Source organism: Anopheles moucheti, chromosome 3 (assembly GCF_943734755.1).
Source record: "Anopheles moucheti chromosome 3, idAnoMoucSN_F20_07, whole genome shotgun sequence".
NCBI classification, from domain to species: domain Eukaryota; kingdom Metazoa; phylum Arthropoda; class Insecta; order Diptera; family Culicidae; genus Anopheles; species Anopheles moucheti.
This window is the reverse complement of record NC_069141.1, coordinates 12586196-12605366: the sequence shown is the minus strand read 5'-3', so window position 1 is coordinate 12605366 and position 19171 is coordinate 12586196. Positions and strand designations below refer to the sequence as shown.

General features: G+C 44.3%; 3 protein-coding genes across 4 annotated transcripts; 1 reads left to right on the top strand and 2 right to left on the bottom strand.

Annotated features, from left to right (window-relative positions):
• Window positions 1-4622: 4622 nt before the first annotated feature.
• On the bottom strand, window positions 4623-11672 carry LOC128302280 (striatin-interacting protein 1 homolog). 2 transcript variants are annotated; one of them, XM_053039066.1, is made up of 9 exons: window positions 11496-11672; window positions 10470-10592; window positions 10111-10394; window positions 9869-10044; window positions 9616-9780; window positions 9381-9556; window positions 6189-6614; window positions 5875-6119; window positions 4623-5807 (listed from the first exon to the last, which is right to left on the bottom strand). In XM_053039066.1, exons 1-9 carry the CDS (start codon window positions 11547-11549, stop codon window positions 4736-4738), a joined length of 2721 nt encoding a protein of 906 aa, XP_052895026.1. In that variant the 5' UTR covers window positions 11550-11672; the 3' UTR covers window positions 4623-4735. The 2 variants fall into 2 exon arrangements, with proteins under 2 accessions (XP_052895026.1, XP_052895027.1); XM_053039067.1 differs by having other exon boundaries at window positions 9411-9556; window positions 11496-11671.
• Window positions 11673-12405: 733 nt separating this feature from the next.
• On the top strand, window positions 12406-18046 carry LOC128301686 (excitatory amino acid transporter). Its single transcript, XM_053038276.1, has 5 exons — window positions 12406-12609; window positions 13890-14117; window positions 16319-16673; window positions 16751-17656; window positions 17726-18046. The coding sequence occupies exons 2-5, from the start codon at window positions 13934-13936 to the stop codon at window positions 17955-17957; spliced, it is 1677 nt and encodes a 558-aa protein (XP_052894236.1). The 5' UTR covers window positions 12406-12609; window positions 13890-13933; the 3' UTR covers window positions 17958-18046.
• Window positions 14285-16117, bottom strand: LOC128301687 (cytosol aminopeptidase-like). The gene is made up of 4 exons (XM_053038278.1): window positions 16016-16117; window positions 15829-15947; window positions 14636-15747; window positions 14285-14556 (listed from the first exon to the last, which is right to left on the bottom strand). The coding sequence occupies exons 1-4, from the start codon at window positions 16115-16117 to the stop codon at window positions 14285-14287; spliced, it is 1605 nt and encodes a 534-aa protein (XP_052894238.1).
• Window positions 18047-19171: the final 1125 nt, after the last annotated feature.

The window sequence follows — 19171 nt, the reverse complement described above, 5'->3', positions numbered from 1 at the left end:
TTAAGGTAAACAAATGTGTGGAGAAGAATAAATTATGGACGTGCCGGTACGGACGGACAGAGAAGATGCAGATCGAATGCTTGCAGGAGAAGAATTGAGATTTGAGACAGAAAGATGATGATGATGGGTGGGTCCTCTGACACCGGGTCGGTTTAGTTTAATTGGGATGTGTAGAAAGCAGATATTTTATTTGAGTCTACGCGGTGGAATGATAATATAATAGTAATATTAATATTCACTCTATACTACTAGCAACGAGCCGCCGCTGCCTCCCCAAAGCAAAACTAAACCATCATAAATGTATCACGCGGCACTCTCACCCAAAAGCCTATCAACAAAACCAAAACAAACAGAGCACACCAAGAGCAAGAAGAACCAAGCAGGTAGGGAGTGTTGGCTTACGCGCGGGGAAAGCATTCGGGGATTAATTGGGGATTCCTTCAACTCCCTTTTGACCATTGACGAACAAAAACAAAATGAATGCAACACATCACGCTACGGATGGTTAGATTCGGGTAATGGGCTCTGACGAGATATATTAGAATACCCTATTTTTGTGTCCTTTCAACTTCCATAACGCTGGATCTTGTGACAATTTCTATTCGATGGAGCTTCTCGTTCGCTTTTCGTATGCGTAAGCAATGCTATTGTTACTGAAACTGTTGCATTTGTGATCCAATTCTTTCGATGTGTTTCTTTTTTTTCCTTTCTATCTTTCTTTCCAATTTTCGTCCCGTGTGACCAAGAAGTATTTAGTCGTACGTATCCATTTCGCGTGTGTTTGTATGCAAACGGAATATGAAACGTGAATGAACTCTTTACCGCATTCGGTATACACAATTTGTCAAGCTTTTGTTCAAACATTCTAACAGATTCACTGACCGATCGGTCTCGTTCACTGGTTGGTGGGTTGCATTTTTGCAAACGTTTCACGAAACGAAATTGTTCGAACCACGGTCTCCAAATCCGTCGTACCCAAGGTGCGATCATAAATGGATTGCAGTGATCGAATGGTATTCGTTTTTGCTGATAGAACATAGAAAAGCAAATGAAAACACAAACAAAACTCAATATTGTACTAGATGGGAAAATGGGGCAAGGTAGACGAATATTAGGTTAAATTAGTTTGACAAACTTGATCAGTCAATCAGCCAGTCACTCACAGCTACGCAAGTGAACAGGATAAACCTCTAAATAAAAGTTTGCAAATTGTACTATAGTAAAAAGGTGCAGAATTTTGTGCGTGGTGGAGAAAAAGAGTATAAGAGTTATTGGCAAATTTTGAAAAAGAACATGTTCCAAAAGGCTTTATGTTTTTTTTGTGTGCGCAAAGCTGCATATTTCGAGGATATATTTAAGAACGATTGTGCGTATGTGTGTGTGTGTATGTGAGTGGGTTGGATTTGGAGAACAAAACAGTGTAAAAACAGGGAACTCAACTTTCTATTGTGCTATTCTCGTTGTTATTTAATGTAACACATTTTTGTCACAAATTCCTTGTTTTGGTGGAATAGTATCATCTTGTGTGAGGTCTTCAAACCATTGAATTAGGACAGAGGAAGAGCACATTCTACCCATCAGTGCTAGAATCTAGCCAGCTGACGCCCTTGAATGCACTATGGGACCCCGTGCGGCACGGCACCTTCGTTTCATGCAATTCTAGTTGTGTATCCTTTTATTCTTCTCCTACTTTTGATCTTTTGTTTGGCGTAAAGACGTACTAAGTCATGCTGCCACCGCGTATATATAGGCTCACATTAGACTTATCACGTTACTATCACGCAGCGCTGGATAGTTAGTCCTTAGTACGGAGCGGGGTCAGTCCAGATTAGAAGAAGTTAAGCCCACTGTCCTGTCGAACGTTTAACACCATGTGGAGATACTTTTTTATTTACCAGCCTTTACAACTTGCTACACATCCGTTGGATAGCACGGTTCGGTTGAAATGAATCGAAATAAATAACAGAAACCCCAAGCAGACGTATAGTTCTAATCGTGGAGTTAACAACACATTCTTATTGGCATAATAACCTGTACACGGCTCCTCCGGTGCTAGTAGTAACTAGAAGAAAACAAAAAAACAACATTCATTACACATTATACATACGACGATACAAAACCAACCATTTTTCCTTAATTAAACACAGAAGATGGAGCGGCAACTGGTGGAGAAAAAAAACCTCACAAATGTTGCTAATTTATGGAAAGAATGCGCTCGTGCGCCATTCCCGCGCACGTGTGGTATCTGCTAGCCCCCATTTGTTCATCAATTGTGGCCTCTCGGTAGTACGGTGGAATATTTTTACTTCGAGAAAGAGAAAAAGATAGAGAGAGAGAGAGAGAAAGTGGCAGTGGATCCTTGCAGCATCTTTCCATCGTACATGGAGGAATGGCTACATGGCAACGCAGAGCAACACACAAAATTCTTGAATTATTCCACCAAACCAACCACAAACACAAAAAACCCAAAAACTAAATCAAACACGCTGCGGAAAAGTGCTATAATTGCGGGATAAGCGCGGAACACACCGACGGTTCGAAGTTGAAGTCAATAAAGAGAAACATGATACATTCTGTACAGTTAAATGTGTTTTTTTTGTGCTACAACATTGAAGCTTCCGAGAGAAACTTTTCGCATGGAGATGAGTTTAATTTTTCGGCTTGAAATTCTTTCCCATTTTTTACTAGATATCCTAAAACCTTAAGGTCAGAAGGACTTTCGTGTATGTGTTGATTGATGAACTTACTATTGCAGAGTGAATTAAACTCACCAGCCAAACCTGGTAAGCAGTGGAGAATCAATACCCTGCCTCTGCCCCGGGACCTCTAATTTTAAAAACGATGAATTGGGGGGCATTGAGGCCCTTGAAATGAGGCAAAGCTAAAGGCGCAGTAAGAAGGGGTTCACCCACATGTTACGGAGCAAACGGACCAGCTTCCAGTAACAGTAAGTGGATTGATTTTTGATGTTTTGTGAAGGTAGTGTAGCGAATTCCCACATGGTTATTCTACTTCTTGATGACAATCTTTGTTGAGGGACAACAGAGAGCAAAATGAAAAGAATTAATCACCGTTAGTGTTTAGTGTTCAGCTTACAAGAGCTAGAGGAGCACACGGCCATCTCAGTAGTCATTGCATATTATTTTTAAGCGCTTTTCCTTGCGTCGAAGTCTCCGCGCATGCGATCAGAGCCACCAAAAAGCGACCAGTTTTGTGATTGCTGACACCAAGAGAGCATCCACGAAAGGGAGTAACATCAATCTGATCCGCACAAGGATCCGCCATGTTTGTACATATATTGATATCCGCCATGGATATATTGATATCGCTCATCATTCGCTCACGTTATCATTCGCTTTGATGGTATTGATCAATGATCAGAATGAGAGATCTTCTACTATTGGCTATTAGTTACACATACTATCAAACAAGGGAGAGTGATCGATAGAGTAAATAGCTCAGCTACTGTGGCGAGAATCCTTCGTCTTATTTTATCCATCCAGTTCCTACAGTGCGTGTCATAACTGTACAGCAGGTAAGTTTTTTTAATTATTAGGAGTAGGAAACATGGAGTGCCACTATTTCTGAAGACATTATTTAGTGTTTATTGTTCGGTTATTTTGCGATATTTATTTCTCTTGTCGTCATGGAATGTCCGGGGGTTTGAAAGGATTCCATACATAAATATATTCCATAAATTTTCCACATTATTATTTCCATAAAAATAAACTTGTGTACAGTTATGGTACGCTCTGTGCTGTTTGTACGAACGGAAAGAGATGAAAGATCAGTCGACGGATCAAACGCTATGATCACTAGAGGGAAGGGTACAGCTACATGAAATGCTACCGTCTGGTACAGAAATTTGTGCTACCGCTTCGTTTGGATGCTCTCTTGGTGTCAGAAACCAAAACTTCCATCGTTTCTGAAGCATTTTCGACGGACGGAACGGCGCAAAATACGAAAGAGATGCAGGATCCGTTTTGCCTTTTCCCCCACACTCTCATGCGTTTGATAGGATTGTTAAAGGAATGTGTTGTTTTATAAACTTTAATTCTCACATTCCGGTCACCAAAGAAATTGAATTTATGGGTATATATGGGTATGTGCCTTGCCTTGTTATCACTTACAACTATGAAAGTAAATAAACGTAAACATGGTTTGTTGCTGCATGCTGTTCAGTGCCAGTGCCAATCTTCTTATCCAAATTGCTGAGCACATTTGAATTGGGTAACATTACCAACCGCTTTGCTGCGCGTACGACGTGTTTACCGGATGCTGTGCGCAGCGTCACTACGCGAACTGTATTGTCCTTGCCAGGATGAACAAAACTGGCCGATTCCGGGGCATTTTGTCCCAACTTCAAATTTCGGCAGGGGCCTGTTGTGGTCCCCTTTGGGGCCCCCTCTAGCATAGGAGACTGGGCCTATGTATACAACTACTACACACATTTTTTGGAACCCCCAACACGGCGAGGCCCTAGGCGACCGCCTACTCCGCCTACCGTTTGATCCGCCGCTGCTGGTAAGTAAGTTCAAAAATCTTCAACGTCAAGAAATTATCTATATTTTGGACAATTTTCTCAAAGATGTGGACTGTATATTACCCCTATTGTATTAACAGTTGTGCACTAAGGATGTAGCTTTATTCTTATTCATAGAGTACAAGTGAGTACATACACAAACCGGGCGGGCACACACCTACACACAAATCCTAGCTCTCGTACACACCTGGTCTAAGAAAAGTCGTCCACGGCCAGCAGTGCGTCCCAGTCGATGTTGTTGTTATATACCTCCTGCTGCAACCAGAGCTCGTAGTTCTGTTTGAACTCTTCGCTCAGTTCGATTTCTTCCGGCTTTCGGGCAAGCCCACCATAGCAAGCGTTACCCCGTTCCGACGGACCCAGTCCCGAGCCAACACCGGGTGCACCACCACCAGCACCACCATTGACACATCCGCCGAGCGAACCACCGGCACCACCACCATTCAACCCATCGCCACCGACACCACCGCCCAGTCCGGCTACACCGATGCCACCCCCAATGCCGCCGATGCCCTCGATCGGATCATCGTAGTCCAGCCCCTCGATACCGGCCAGGATGCCATTGTTAACCTGCAGATAGCGCCGATTGTTGAACCGATCCACCCCGCTTTTGAGTGCGCATTCGTCCGCCTGAAAGTCCCACGGACGCGCATCCAAATCATTGCCAAACGCCCAGTCATCGTTCAGCCGGTGGCGTACCTTCGCATAGATCGCGCTGATCGTCTTCATATTCGACTTGCGCCACTGTCGGCCCAGGTACTTCGTTTGCATTTTGAGCAGCTTTAACACGTACAGCTGCATGAGCGCGTGGCGCACCTTTAGCGTGCGCTTCAGTATGGGAGCCGACTTGAACACGACCAGCATCATGATGCGCGAGTGCTTCCACTTCGTAAGCTTGTTGAGAATGCGCAACAGATTGATGCAGGAGAATACGTTGCGCCACGAGTAGGTCGCGGAATCGCCCACCAGCATCGATTCGGACGTTAGTTCCGGCTGCTCGCCAATTACGCACGAGGGGAAATCGATAATCGGAATACCATTGTTCGCCCCAACGTAGCCCATTATGTCCTGGTTGAAGAACTTCAGCACCAGCGGGATACAGTTGGCAAATACCAGATGTTGTGAAATGAACTCGAACTGATAGATGTGGTTGATTTTGAAATGCTTCAGGTAGAGCAGCAGGATGGCGGAGACGGCCTTTACGGTGATTTCTTTATGCCGGCTCACGTCGATACCGAGCTTCGAGGATTGCAGTACCGTCATTCTGTTGGAAGTTGTAAAAAAGATATATTATTTGAAATAAACTAAATGAAAGGAAGAGAACTACTTACGGCATATCTTCCGGCAGTACGTCGGCCATAATGTTAATGCTTTCGGTTTTGGCTTTCGAAGTTGGAGCAGCGGCCAGCAGGATCTTTAGCAGCGAAATCATATACTGCGACAAGTTGGGCAACAGTGCTTGATATAATATTTCCGTTGGAGTTAACGGTATTTCGCCTTCCGACGTAGAGAGTGGATTGCGATTAATTTCCTCTTCGCGCCGTATCTGTACGTCCGCCAGACTCACGTACATATGCTGCGGAAGAAATAAGGCGTAGATAAAGTTATCATTTTCAGCACTAGCACAACAGCAGGACGTTCCTACCTTTGTCAATGTTTTGAACCCTTCCTGTATCGGTTGTGGCAGTCCAGCTATTGTTTCATGATCGTCCTTCAGCGTGTAACCGATAAATTTGCTGCGCGAATTGTTGAGAAACACGTCAATATCCTTACGTCGTATCTTCGGTGCCCAGGGCAGCCGGTTCGTAATCTCTTGCGGAGGTTCCTCCACGGGTTCGGCCGGTGGTGGCGAACATTCACCATCCTTCGGTTCGCCGTTCTCTCCCGCAGTTCCGGCAGGAGCGGTAGCACCTTCTTCACCAGCGCCGGGTGCCGCCGGATTAGCGCCATTTATTGGATCTTCGTACTGTCGAAAGTAGTCGGAAATGTCTTCCTCATTTTCGTTTGCCGCCGTTTCCATCTCCAGACCCAACTGTTCCTGTTCGTCCAGTGAGCTTTGCTTGATCAAGCTCTGTGCGGGTTTTTTTCAACGGGAGCGCGCCGGCATCACGAAAAGCAACGAAGAAAAAGTGATTAGATTCATACGCAAAAAGGTGCATCTGTGTCTAGTGGGAATGCAAATTCCGGATACATGGACTAAGATGGTTTGTGGGTGACAATGAATGGTTTCTTTTCCTCTATATGGTGTGATGGTGGTACGATGGCATTGATGGCGCGCGTGTATTTACGTGTACGTGTGTTTTAAGGTGAATGTTTCGCGAAGCAGCAGAGAATGAACAGAACCGTGCTGCGGAAAACGGAATGTACGTCTAACAGGGTACGATTCTGGGCACTTTTATAGTGCATGGTAGACGAACGAATGATTAAGCATACGGACGGGAATGCGGGAGCGTGTCGGAGAAATTAGGGAAGGCTCCACGGTCAATGTCATATACAGGACATACGCAGGATGTACAACATCGATTTGAGGCGAGGTCATCAGGAAAGAAGGGAAAATTTAGTTAGCTCTCCAAAACAAACCAGGAAAAAAGGTAAAATTATCTAACATCTCAACAAACATTCAACAGAGCTTTCTGTGTATTATAAAAAATAACAAAAAAGAAAAACAATTTGTAATACAATTATTCTTCTAAATTTTTCGCTCGTAAGTGTATAATGAAAACGATCTATCATCGTATCAGGTTGCCATCAAGGGGGAATGTCTTGGATGATGTAATGTTTGAAACTGAAGTTGATAGTTTCGAATCAAAAAGAAAAAAAAAACAGATGGGACATCGAAACGATGAACAATGTTTCAGCGCGAGGAGATGAAAACACATTTTCTAACAGATTATGTATATAAGTGACGAAAGAAAGAACAAGAAACACAATTCAAAACGAACGAATACAAACTACACAACAACCATGTGCGTGCACTTATTGTATGCACGTTCTGCTTAAAAAGCGTTTGCCAGTGTCGGGAAGCAGAGGGAAACAAAGACGGTGTAACGGAAATACGCTCTATTTACATGTGATTTTATGCTGGCACAGGCTAAAAGCTAAAGCAAAACGCTATGAATTCTACCAGTTGCATTCACTAACAACGAACATCTAGCGTGACAGTTGCACATGTAGGAATATCATGCGATTGACAAAGCGGCACGGTTCTACACGATTCGTAAGGAAACAGTATTGCACGATCATCATCGATCGAGGAGTCGCTTGTGTTCATTTTCCGCAACAAACTAAGCCGAATCTCGCAAACTTCAAGAATAATTGATAGCTTAGCATAAATGGCCAGCCACAGGGCAGTTGCAAAAAAGGAACACGCGTCATAGGTGTGTGTAAAGCCACGGAAATATTCCTCCCATATGCGAACGATCATCAACAGTTGTAACAATTCTCTACGCACAAACGACTACACGAACACAACAGGGCAAAAAGGACGAATACAAAAAACAAACACATGGCGCGATACTATACTCTCGGGCAGGGAGATTAAATTCGATCGAGCAGAAACATGATGTGTGATGTTTTATGTTCGTATATAATGTGTGTGTGGTTTGTGGTGCTAGGAATGTTTTAGTTTTTTTACATTCTTGTAGGTCACATTTCGATTACAGTGATATACGATATGTGGCGGCGAAGTGGTAGCATTTGCTCTCCTGAGTTCTTGGAAAGAGAAAGACAACAACTTAACAAATGAGAAAGAAATCAAAAAACGAATAAAATCGGGCGGGTAGTACTGAACGCAAAGTGAATTATGGAACCGATGGTTGGTTCGGTTGGCAATAGTGCCTTCGAAACGAACTTTCCGCGGTACTCTTTTCACGCGGTTAATAAAATTCACCCCTTTTTGGGAGCGGTACACAACGAAGTAGGACTAATCTCGGACGAAACATGTGCTATGCTAGATTCACCTGCAAAAGGGAACTTCGCACAGGGTTTCTCATTAGAAGCTAGACGGAGATTATTTGCAAATAGCATAACAAAACGTTTATCTGACGGAGGTTACGCGTTACGCAGCCAATGATCGATAGCGATTTTCCCTTTGCCCTTTGTTTTCTGATCGCACGGAAATGTATTTTGAGTGTTTTGAGAGATCTTCCGAAGCTTGTATCTTGCAAAAAAAGTTAAAACAAATCAATTATATTCATCGCTTGTATAGAGAGAGAGGGATAATAGAAAAAATTGCGGGCCAAACAAGTTTCAGCAGTATTGTAGCAAATAGTGTAGAGAGAGAAAGAGAGAGAGAGAAGAAACGATTTTGACAGTAGAGATGTGAAAAGTTATTTGTAGGAGGAAAAATAGTCTAATAAAAGATGAAATTATACAACCAAACCAAGAAAAAGAGAGTAAAAGATTGCAAATATGGAAAAAAACTTGCAGCATTGGGAAGAAAGTTCAACAATTTTGGCAGTAATATAGAGAAAAAGAGCAGTCACAGTGAGAAACAGAGTTGCAAGTTGACAGGAAAGTATAACAAAAACAAAATAAAAACGAAATAAGTTTGGACGATGAAAAATTCAATAAAGGCATTTGTTTGCCAAACGACAGCAGTGAGACAGATATAGATATTAGAGAGAAAAAAGGGTGAGAGGTTTGGAAAATTATTTTCGTAGAAGTAGATTAAGTAAAAAAGTTAGTAAGTACTAAAGTGGGTGGGTAGAGAGAAATAGAAAAAGAAGAGGGGCAAAGAATAAGTAAAGAAGAAAAAATAATGTAAAAAAAGATCAGGGAAGTATAAAGAGGAGGGAAGAAAAAGAAATCAAGATGAGACTCAAGAAAGCTTCACTACCTCTTGCGTTTGACTAGGGTTCGTACATACTCTTCGGGATGGTCTGCTACGCTTGGCGTTCTGATTGTCATCATTTGACGGTGCCGTGATAGGTGGCGAACTCGCACGCATCACCTTTGATATCTCTAGTGTGTCCTCCCGATTCTGGGAAAGGCCAGCCGCATTTCGATATTTATCTGCAATTAGTATTACACAAATTAGCATATTGCACCGGCGGAGCGTTGCCCTTGCTTACCTTTAAGACCTTTTAGCGTATCCATGCCTCCCAAGGACACTAGAGATATTTTCCACAATAACAGTAATACCTTTTTCATTGGAAAATGTGGCGCCATGCCGGAGCAGAAGTGTGTGACCATCCCGAGCAGTTTTACGGACAGCAACTCATCGCCGATCGGATAGGCTAGGGAGGAGTAGCGAGAGAGATAAAAGAATGAATATTCGAAAGTAATATATCTAAGTAGCCTAAGCAAAGGTTTCCCAAGGCTTACTTATTTCGGTTACGAAATTCGAAACCAGCTGAGAATATTCTTGATTTTTGCTCTCCTTTTCCGCTCTCATCACCTCGGTGATAATGTACAGCACGGACAGAATGACACGCAAATCGATCGAATCGGCCAGTGATACTGCTATTTTGCGCAACGCTAAGTTGGCTGTGGAGGAATTGCTGTAAAGAAAGCACGCGTTGCAGTTACAAGCTTATTGCTGAAAGTACTCCATTTCGCCCACTTACTCAATCTCTAAATTTAACAGTTCCACAAATGCCCCAAACACTCCGGCACTGTACAGCATCATGACGTTCTTGCGTGCCCACGTCTGTTGCTCCTGGTCGGATTGAACCTCCACCCAGCATCCTTGCGCAAGGTACAGTATGCAACGAGCGGCCTTCATACGCTGACTCTTTTTCGACATGTCAAGCTGATCGAGCAACTTTAGTATGATGCCATTCTGTTCCGTTTCCGACAGCTTCTGCCAACTCGGTGGCAATTTATATAGCTCCATTTGGTCTTCGAATGCCTATGTTTGGAAGAGAGAGAGAGACCAAATCTTTAGCGTGTACATTATTTCAGAGTCCTCAAAAATTTTGATTACCTTAACATTTTGCTGGAATTCTGCTTGCTCGGTATAGCTGTACAGTTCTGCAATTTCGTTTGCATGAGTGTCCGCATCAGCGTAGATAAAATCTAGATCGGGAAATTCTAATGCATTGTTCCCCTGCGAAAGAAACATTGAACATGGTGTGTATGTGGCGTGACTACGAAATGATAGCAAGGTGCTACATGAAGTTGTTTGCAGTTTTTTGTTCTAGTGCATGACGGTAGTACCATAGGTATTGGAATTCTTTCAATGAAAGGAAATCACCGTCGTACGTGGGAGCAATTATCTCGGATGAAAATTATTTATATGACACACTACCAGGATCAGGAGTCGGATATGAGCGTGAACGGTATGAAAGATGTTTGATTGGAAAAAAAGAAACAACAGGAAAGAGAGAAAACGGACGGATCGTAGCAAGCGGGCACGGTGTCCATTCTTCCTTCGCACATCCTGGCACGTTTTGTGATCATCCTTGCGATCGAAACCATGGATACCACAGAGACGGTGTGTAGTGAAGTTTGACGATGGCAAACTTATCGTAATACACGCGCTATAGTTTAACCAGAACCAGAATCAGTCGCTTCTGTTGGCAGTGCCTATGCTGGCCGTACAATCCATTCCGCGTTGCAGTTCATGCTGCCACTTGCTGGATGGGTATTTAATGTGTGGGCTGCTTGCATTGCCTGCGGGTCACTTACATCAAACTAGTGGAAATGGGGTAGTAGAAAATCATTGTCCAAACATAGTTATGCACACCGACACAGCACTTATGCAAACACAACTAACTCCATAAATTTCGTCTTCCTATTGTGTGTGTTGTTTTGAAAGAAAGTAACACTTTCACCTTCAGCAACAGAACCAATTTTCATATGCTTTTGGTGGAACGTGGGTGGATTTTTCTATTCCCGTGGAACTTGCTTTCTTCAACATCACACAACCAAGGGAAGCGACGCAATCGATCGATCGATTGGTATGTGCGAAGAGAAAGGAGGGGTTTTGCTGGCAAACGGAGATACTTACGTCGGGCATCTCGTTTTCATTGAAATTGTATATCGCCAACATGTCGCCTTCCATCGCGATTTGCACGCCGCGACACGGAGAAAGAACTGGTTCACGTTTCCTCTATCGAACGCATCTAGGAGGGGTCGGAAGGCTTTTAACTTTTCATAATCACTTCACAAGCACTTGGGCATCGAGAGAGAAAATTTTGTTTCTTTTTTGCAGCTTTTGGTATGTTGTGTTATGACAGTTGTCTGAAAGGTTGTCAACAGGGTGGTTGAAGCGCCCTCTAGGGGCAAAAGATTGAAGCTCAATGGACAGTGGAAAATCATTGCAAGAAATTTTATGATCTTAATTATAATTTAGATAATTTGTTTTCGTTATCAGTTTCTGCAAATAGGCGTATTAAGTGTTATGCAGAGTAATTATTAGGTTAAATTCGAGTTAAATTACGTTAATATAAGAAATATTTAATGACAGGTAGATTTTAAAGATGTTCAATGTTCAAAGAAACACTTTGCGGTTGAGAAGTCTCGAAACGAACCAAACTACGGAAAATTCTATCAACTTTATATATAACAACATTTCTGCGACATTACTTAATTGCATCTGGAAGATTTAGCGCAAAGTAATCCACACATATCGAATGAGAAATTGATCGTATTAATAGATATCTATCCGATTCGGTTGGGTTTGGTTGATTGTTTTTGTTGTTGCATTTCTTTCACGTGTACGCAAGAGCGGCATGTGCTTGCAAATATCGCAACCGGGTCGCCGGTGCGGTTCGGGCTTTCTTTAAGTTCAATTTGCCTGTGCATCCGAACCGGGTTGGACGTAGTTTCGCTGTGCAGTGTGGCGCGTTGTTAGCTGCTCAGTTCCGGCTCTACTGAAAACCACTGAGGCCGCACCACTTTCAAAGCGCACCGTGCAAACAGTTTGTCGCGGCCTGTAATGGCAAACGGTTGTTGTTGGTTGTTGTCGGTCAGCCTGCACACTAAAAGGATTATCAAGCGCGATTGCGAATGTTGCCGCGGCTCGTGCAGTTGTTGTAGTGGCGTAAACAACGAAACTTTACCCTGATCCGAGGGCAACTGTGACCTGAATAGTGGCTACCCCTGTGAGCTAGTTCGTGAAGGTAAAACAAGGTGATGCACCGAAAATAGTTTCCAGTACCCTTGAAATCGAAAACAGTTGGTTTTGGAATGATTAAACCATACCAAGACTCTTTTATTACCGGGACTAAAGTGGGAAGTAAAATCCGAAAAGCTGTTACTGAACCATCCCATCAATCATCACGTTTCGCGATGGGATGGAGGCGCATGGTGTGTGACACAAAAGAGTGCTTGAAAATTGATTTAAATTTGTTACGACTTCCGGATGTTTCGGTGTGAATAACGAACGATGATATGGTCTGTGTTACTTCAACTAGCGAAAATTGCCAAATTGATCGTAAAGGATAAACATTTTATTTGCGTGATAATTTAAATTGTCCATGCCATGGTTCGGGCAAACACTTTGTTGTTTTACAATTTATTTAGCTTCTTTAACACATCTACGATGTGAATAATGTATCCCTCAGGTCATATGTTATTACAAATGAGCAAACTTTCAATACTCTCCAATAAAGTATTATGTCGATGAAAAGTAAACGATTGTATTGGTTGCACACGCGACGTTGACTCGCTGCAAACGAGTGCTCCCTATTCATAGCACTAGAAAATGCACTTAGCGGCAGCGGGGAGCATTGACTGCAAACGGTGGAGGTTATTAGCGCCCCGTACTTACTCGCGTATTACGTTCCTTTTGCGTTGGTATGCATTGCGGTGCATGCACAGGACGTGCATCCAAAACGGGGACGACTCGCCATCAATTATAAAAAGAAGAGCTAATACGCAAAAAAGAAAATCGATATCGAATCGAACAGACTTGCAAACCACCCTATTCGAAGCATACGATGCATACATACACGGATGCACCCCAGCATTACGCTGTCACTCAATTGAAATGGAAACCGGGGTCCGGGTGTAAGGTAGGCAATGGGCAATGGGTAGAAATTTACATAAGCGCAATGAAAAGGAATAAATGAATCGTGCCCATCTTGATTGCCGACCTTCCTTCGCGTTGATATCTGCGGGGGCCTTCATCTAATAAGACGCCAACCTGCCAACAGCCGATTCTTGACGGACTGGTGCAGCTGACGGTTTCAATTGAGCGATTGCTAGATATTGCGAAATGGACAGTCACATTGATTAATTCAATTCGTTAAGGACTTTGCTGGAGATGCAAATAGGTTCCCTCGCACTAGATTAAACCCTAGCCGCACATGGCCGATGAGAGATATCGCACACGGGGTTTTGTTGTGCGAAATGAGATGAGGCAGCGATCACGTGCAATAACTAACGAATGTTCCAACAGGGTGAACTTCTTTTGTTTTTAGCCACAATAAACGCCTTCCTCGGATGTGTTTGGTGCACGAGATGGCACAAAGTCAGCAGAGCTTTTTGAAGCAAGAAGCGGGTCAGTTGAGTCGGGAAGATACGCTGCTGAAAATGGCCGATCATCGTTCAAACTGGAGCCGCGTACTGGCGGATAACAAACTAATCCTCATCACACTGAGTGGAGTGCTGTTGGGAGTTATAATAGGTGAGTAAAGCTATTAAACCGTAATTGACAGGATGAGTATTGAGTTATAAAAGGGGGTTCTTTATTGGAGACAGAATTTATGCTAACATTTTGATTTAACTGGCCGCCAAACAGTATCGTTCTCAGACTTCATCTCAAACTTCATTATACTTCTGTTATCTCAGACTTCAAAGTCCAGCCTTTTTCTCGACAAGGCTTTGCTTCTGTTGCTCTGGGCAAGCAAGTTGGTAAAGGAACTGAATCAGTGTTCGTGTAGGACGTCCAGTCATTCGATCATTTTCAAGATACGGAATTCCGGCTCCACGCTTAAGCATTCCAACTCCTGTAACATCCATATGCACCCAATCCACGCACGGAACGAACTCTTTGAGGAAAGCGGCACCCAAACAGGCACTACCCTTGCCACGACCTGCATTGCTGATGTCTACGTTGTTATATTCTGAGAACGAAGTACAATAATAGACGAGGTTTAATATCCACAATCTCCAATCATCTTCATGTTGCAGCTTCTGACTTACCGGTGACTTTGTGAGTGTAGTATTGCCACAGTGGCATACGCCATACACGATCTCCACTAATCGCGCCAGCTTTCTGTATCTGAGACCACAGGAAGTCCGAGTTGGAAAAGACACCGCTCGCCGCACCACCCAGCGCATGAATGATTCCGTCCGACAGGGTTGCTACGTCGACCACAATTTTCGGTTTGAAGGTGGTTTGTCCATAGATGAAGGCGTCAGCTAACATCAGCCGGCCGGCATTGTTCGTGTCATGGACGGCGATCGTCTTCCCGTTCATGGACGTGATAACATCACCCGGTTTGAATGCCATACCCGACGGCATATTTTCACACAGTGGAATCAATCCAACCAGATTGACGGGCAGCGAGAGTGCAGCAGCGGCACGTATTGTCGCAACCACCGTAGCCGCACCAGCCATACTGGCCCGATATTTAGCCATATCTTCCGGGTGCTTCAAACACAGTCCGCCACTGTTGAACGTCATACCCTTACCGGCGAGCAGGATCGGTCGGCCGGCCTTATCATCACCGCAGTAGCTGATCTCCAGGAATATCGGTGGTTCACAGGAGCTTTTGGCAACGGACAGAAAGCAGGACATGTTTTTCGCCTCCGCCCAATCCTTGTTGCGCACCTCGATGTTTACGCCGCACGGACAGAGCGCATCGACCGCGGCCTGGGCGAATGCGGTCGGTGTGATCTGGTTGCCCGGACCATCCGACAGGCTGCGGGCTAAATTTTGCGCATCCGCCTTGAAAAGGCCACGAGTCCACGCATCTACCTCGGTCGAATCGTAGAGATCCAGCTTCGGTATCGCCTTACGGTCCTTCTTCGTTTTGTTCGCCTGATAGCGCCACGTTGCCAGACCGCTGCCTTCTGCGGCCTGCTCCGGATAGTCCATCGGATCGACGTAGATCTGGGTGCAGCCCTCGTTGGCTAACGTTTTCGCACCGATACCCGCGGCAACGCGCACATTTTCCATGCCTTCGTCGATTATTTCGAGTTCATTAAATCCGACGCCTTCAATGCCCAAACCCACGATGGCAATCGAGCCGATTTCGGGATCCAGATTGTTGAACACCTTCACGCTGCCCAGCTTTCCTTTTAAGTTGCATCTGACCAAAAGGAAACACAGAAAAATCTCTCCCAGGTGAATATCCTGTTCAATCCAAGAAGGCATATTATCATCCACTTACTCCTTGATGAGGTTCAACAGTTGCCCATCGGTTTTGGCATCGAAATGAATGGCGGTTGGGGACAGGCGTGGTTCCTCCGTATCGATTTCTTGCTCGTACAATCCAAGAACGAGCCCTTTCTGCGTTGTTTAAAAATGGTTAAATTCTGTCAAATCCGAAGAGATGATGAGCGAGAGCCTTTGCTTACCTCAGCACGATTTTCACCAATTTGCGTAGAATAATGGCACGGTTTGGGAATTACGCTGCGTCCAACGACACCCAGACATCTTCTAGCGAGGATAGACAGCATCCTGAAGCGGCAACTGAGAACGTACTCGGGATTCTATGGACGTCTATGGACGAGTTACTTCACGGAGCGGCTACAAAACGTGTCTGATCAAAATGAAATCGTTATAGCATACTCGGCATGCTATGTTACTCTGATTCCAATAGCTTCGCGCTTCCAACAAGCATGACCTCCTATGATAGAATTTATTTTCTTACTTCACAGGATTTACCTTTCGACCTTTAGGTCTGTCAAGTGACTCGCTGATGCTTATCGCCTATCCGGGGGAGCTGTTTATGCGCGTACTGAAACTGATGATTCTTCCACTCGTGATAGCGAGTCTTATTAGCGGATCTTCCAGCTTAAACGCGAAACTGAATGGCAAAATAGCGCTGCGCACATTCGTGTACTTTCTGACGACATCACTGTTGAACGCAATTCTTGGAACTACGCTGGCGCTCATAATACACCCGGGCAATCCGACTACGGATGATGTTATTCATAGCGATTTATTGAGAGATACTTCGCTGAGCAAGGCTAAGACGGTGAGCCTGATGGATAGCGTACTGGATCTTGGACGGTGAGCGAAAAAATCCCCAAGAATTCTAAGAATTGTAACTTACCGTCTTACATCTGATTTTCATTTCACCTCATTAGGAATATCTTTCCGGATAATATCTTCCAGGCTGCGCTACAACAAGCCCACACCGTGTATGTTCCGAAGGAACCTTCGGGGGTTTTGGTAAATGGTACGGAGCTGTCCCAAACGTCCACTCCAGTTACTTCCACCTCCGTCAATCTTGTCGAATGGTCCGAGCAGAATGTGGAATGGACGCGGATTGTCGAGTACCGTTCCGGTACCAACTCACTTGGGATCGTTTTCTTCTGCCTAGTGTTCGGTACTCTGCTGGGAACTATCGGTCGCAAGGGCTATGTGGTGGTACAGTTTTTCTCCGCCATCTTCGACGTCATTATGAAGATGGTGACGGGTGTGATGTGGCTTACGCCGATCGGGATCAGCAGTGTAATCGCTGGGAAAATCTTGAGCGTCGACGACATAGGCTTCGTGATGACTCAACTGGCCTGGTTTATCTTTACCATTGCGCTAGGTGTATTCCTGTACCAGTGGATCATCTTACAGGCGATTTACTTCGTGTTTCTTCGCAAAAACCCGTTTCGCTTCTATCTGGGGCTGGTGCAACCTATCCTGACCGGTTTCGCTACAGCATCCACGGCCGCAGCCTTACCTCTCACGTTTCGCTGCATGAACGAGCGGCTGAAAATTGATTCGCGCATAACGCGCTTTGTGCTTCCGATCGGCTGTAACATCAACATGGATGGAACGGCACTGTTCATCGCGGTCGCATCCATCTTTATCGCTCAGATGAGCAACATGACGCTGAACGTCGGACAGGTGGTAACCGTCATCCTAACCTCAACCGCCGCCTCTATGAGCTCGGCCAGTATTCCTTCTGCAGCGCTCGTGCTACTGCTGATCGCCCTATCCGCGATAGATGCACCGATCAACAATGCTACCCTGCTGTTTGCCATCGATTGGTTTGTGTAGGTTCAGTTGATTGAAATTCTCATCTATGCCACGCTAATCTATCCTGCATCTATCCTTTTCTGCAGGGATCGTATTCGGACAACGAATAACCTGCTGGGCGATTGTTATGCTGCAGCCGTGGTAGAGCATCTGTCCCGGAACGAGCTGAAAATTTCCGACATCGATGCGTACTACAAGGACGACGACGTCACGTCGGACGACCAGTGCGAGCAGGATGTGAACGGCAAGCGGAAATTATCCTTCCCCAATTCTGTGATTTTAAACGTAGAAGTATCGACACCGGTTTCCAACCCTTGAGGGTGATTTTGTGTTATATACAACGCTGTTTTAGTATACCTGATATCCCACACTATATTGCGTACTCTACACGTGAGAATACTGCTATCGAGGGAAAATAAAAAAAATAAACTCTAAATAATAAAAAAAACTAGTCCACGAGCGGGTTTCGGGTTTGTTGTGATGTTCCACCGTCATAAGAACGCTGGTAAAATAACCGTCCACTACGATGCTGATTATTTTTCGTATAAAACATATTTTTATTTCACCTAAAATACACCTATAGACACATTCTTGCATTTATAAACACTGTCTCGCCTCTAAACGCTCCTACATACAGCTACTTCCACCCTTCATTCTCTAACATATGGCAGTTGCGCAGTTGCTTGTTTGTGGCTTGGCGATGTATTTGAACGGGTATTAAAATTCCGATTCCGATCGGGTCGACCGGTTAAATAAAAAAAAATCAAGCATACCAGCAGTGATCCTTGATGGAGGCGCCCGGTGTTTTAATACTCACTGTACTAAATCTCAATGCAGAAGCGCAGCACTGACTCTCCAACTGTACGGGCAATTGCAGAAGGCCAAAACCTTCTGAGGTTGCAGCGCCAAACGAAGCAGATAGATAAAATGACTCACGCCTTGTGAGCCAAATTTGGTGTCCTTAACGTTACGCATTAGGTAGTTTGTGGTTGTTCTGTCAATAGTTTGGCGCATTCCTACCCGTGGAACGACAGCGGTAGCTTGGCTAAAAAAAGGCTAAAAACATACTTAAAAATTCTCTTTTCCGACTCTCGTCAACCAACTGGAGCCGATGAGTAAATGCAGACAAACACGCGGCAATGTTTCAGCCCTCACTTTTGCGGACACCACAAACAAAATGCTTTCACTACTCCTGTTAACAATAATTAATTAAAAAAAGGTTTGCCAGTTACTTAAAATGGGATCCTAAGCCCTAAAGCTTGCAGTCTTGTGGGGTTCGCGTTGAGTGTGACTTTCTCACCGCGAACCGAGATGTAATCCTATGCTTCTACTATCTACTACTGTGTGAAACATTGCGCCTTCTGCGCCGGTGCGCTACCCATTAGTTTATCTGGCATTTACAGACAGACTGTTGTCACTCAGGGGTTTGCCTAGTTACACTTTCACTGAGAGTATTTACAGTACTGAAAAGCCGCAGCTACTAAAATCTGTACAGTTACGTCTAACGTTTGTTTAAAATGCGGTGTGATGCG

Coding starts and splice junctions, on each gene's coding strand:
- LOC128302280 (XM_053039066.1), bottom strand. CDS start 11,549: ATGGAAGGCGACATGTTGGCGATATACAATTTCAATGAAAACGAGATG. Junction 9,557..9,615: donor TACGCTAAAAGGTCTTAAAG/GTAAGCAAGGGC, acceptor TACTAATTGCAG/ATAAATATCGAAATGCGGCT. Junction 5,808..5,874: donor GTACTGCCGGAAGATATGCC/GTAAGTAGTTCT, acceptor AACTTCCAACAG/AATGACGGTACTGCAATCCT.
- LOC128301686 (XM_053038276.1), top strand. CDS start 13,934: ATGTGTTTGGTGCACGAGATGGCACAAAGTCAGCAGAGCTTTTTGAAG. Junction 14,118..16,318: donor GCTGTTGGGAGTTATAATAG/GTGAGTAAAGCT, acceptor CTTACTTCACAG/GATTTACCTTTCGACCTTTA. Junction 16,674..16,750: donor AGCGTACTGGATCTTGGACG/GTGAGCGAAAAA, acceptor TCACCTCATTAG/GAATATCTTTCCGGATAATA.
- LOC128301687 (XM_053038278.1), bottom strand. CDS start 16,117: ATGCTGTCTATCCTCGCTAGAAGATGTCTGGGTGTCGTTGGACGCAGC. Junction 15,948..16,015: donor TTGGTGAAAATCGTGCTGAG/GTAAGCAAAGGC, acceptor TAAACAACGCAG/AAAGGGCTCGTTCTTGGATT. Junction 14,557..14,635: donor CTACACTCACAAAGTCACCG/GTAAGTCAGAAG, acceptor CTTCGTTCTCAG/AATATAACAACGTAGACATC.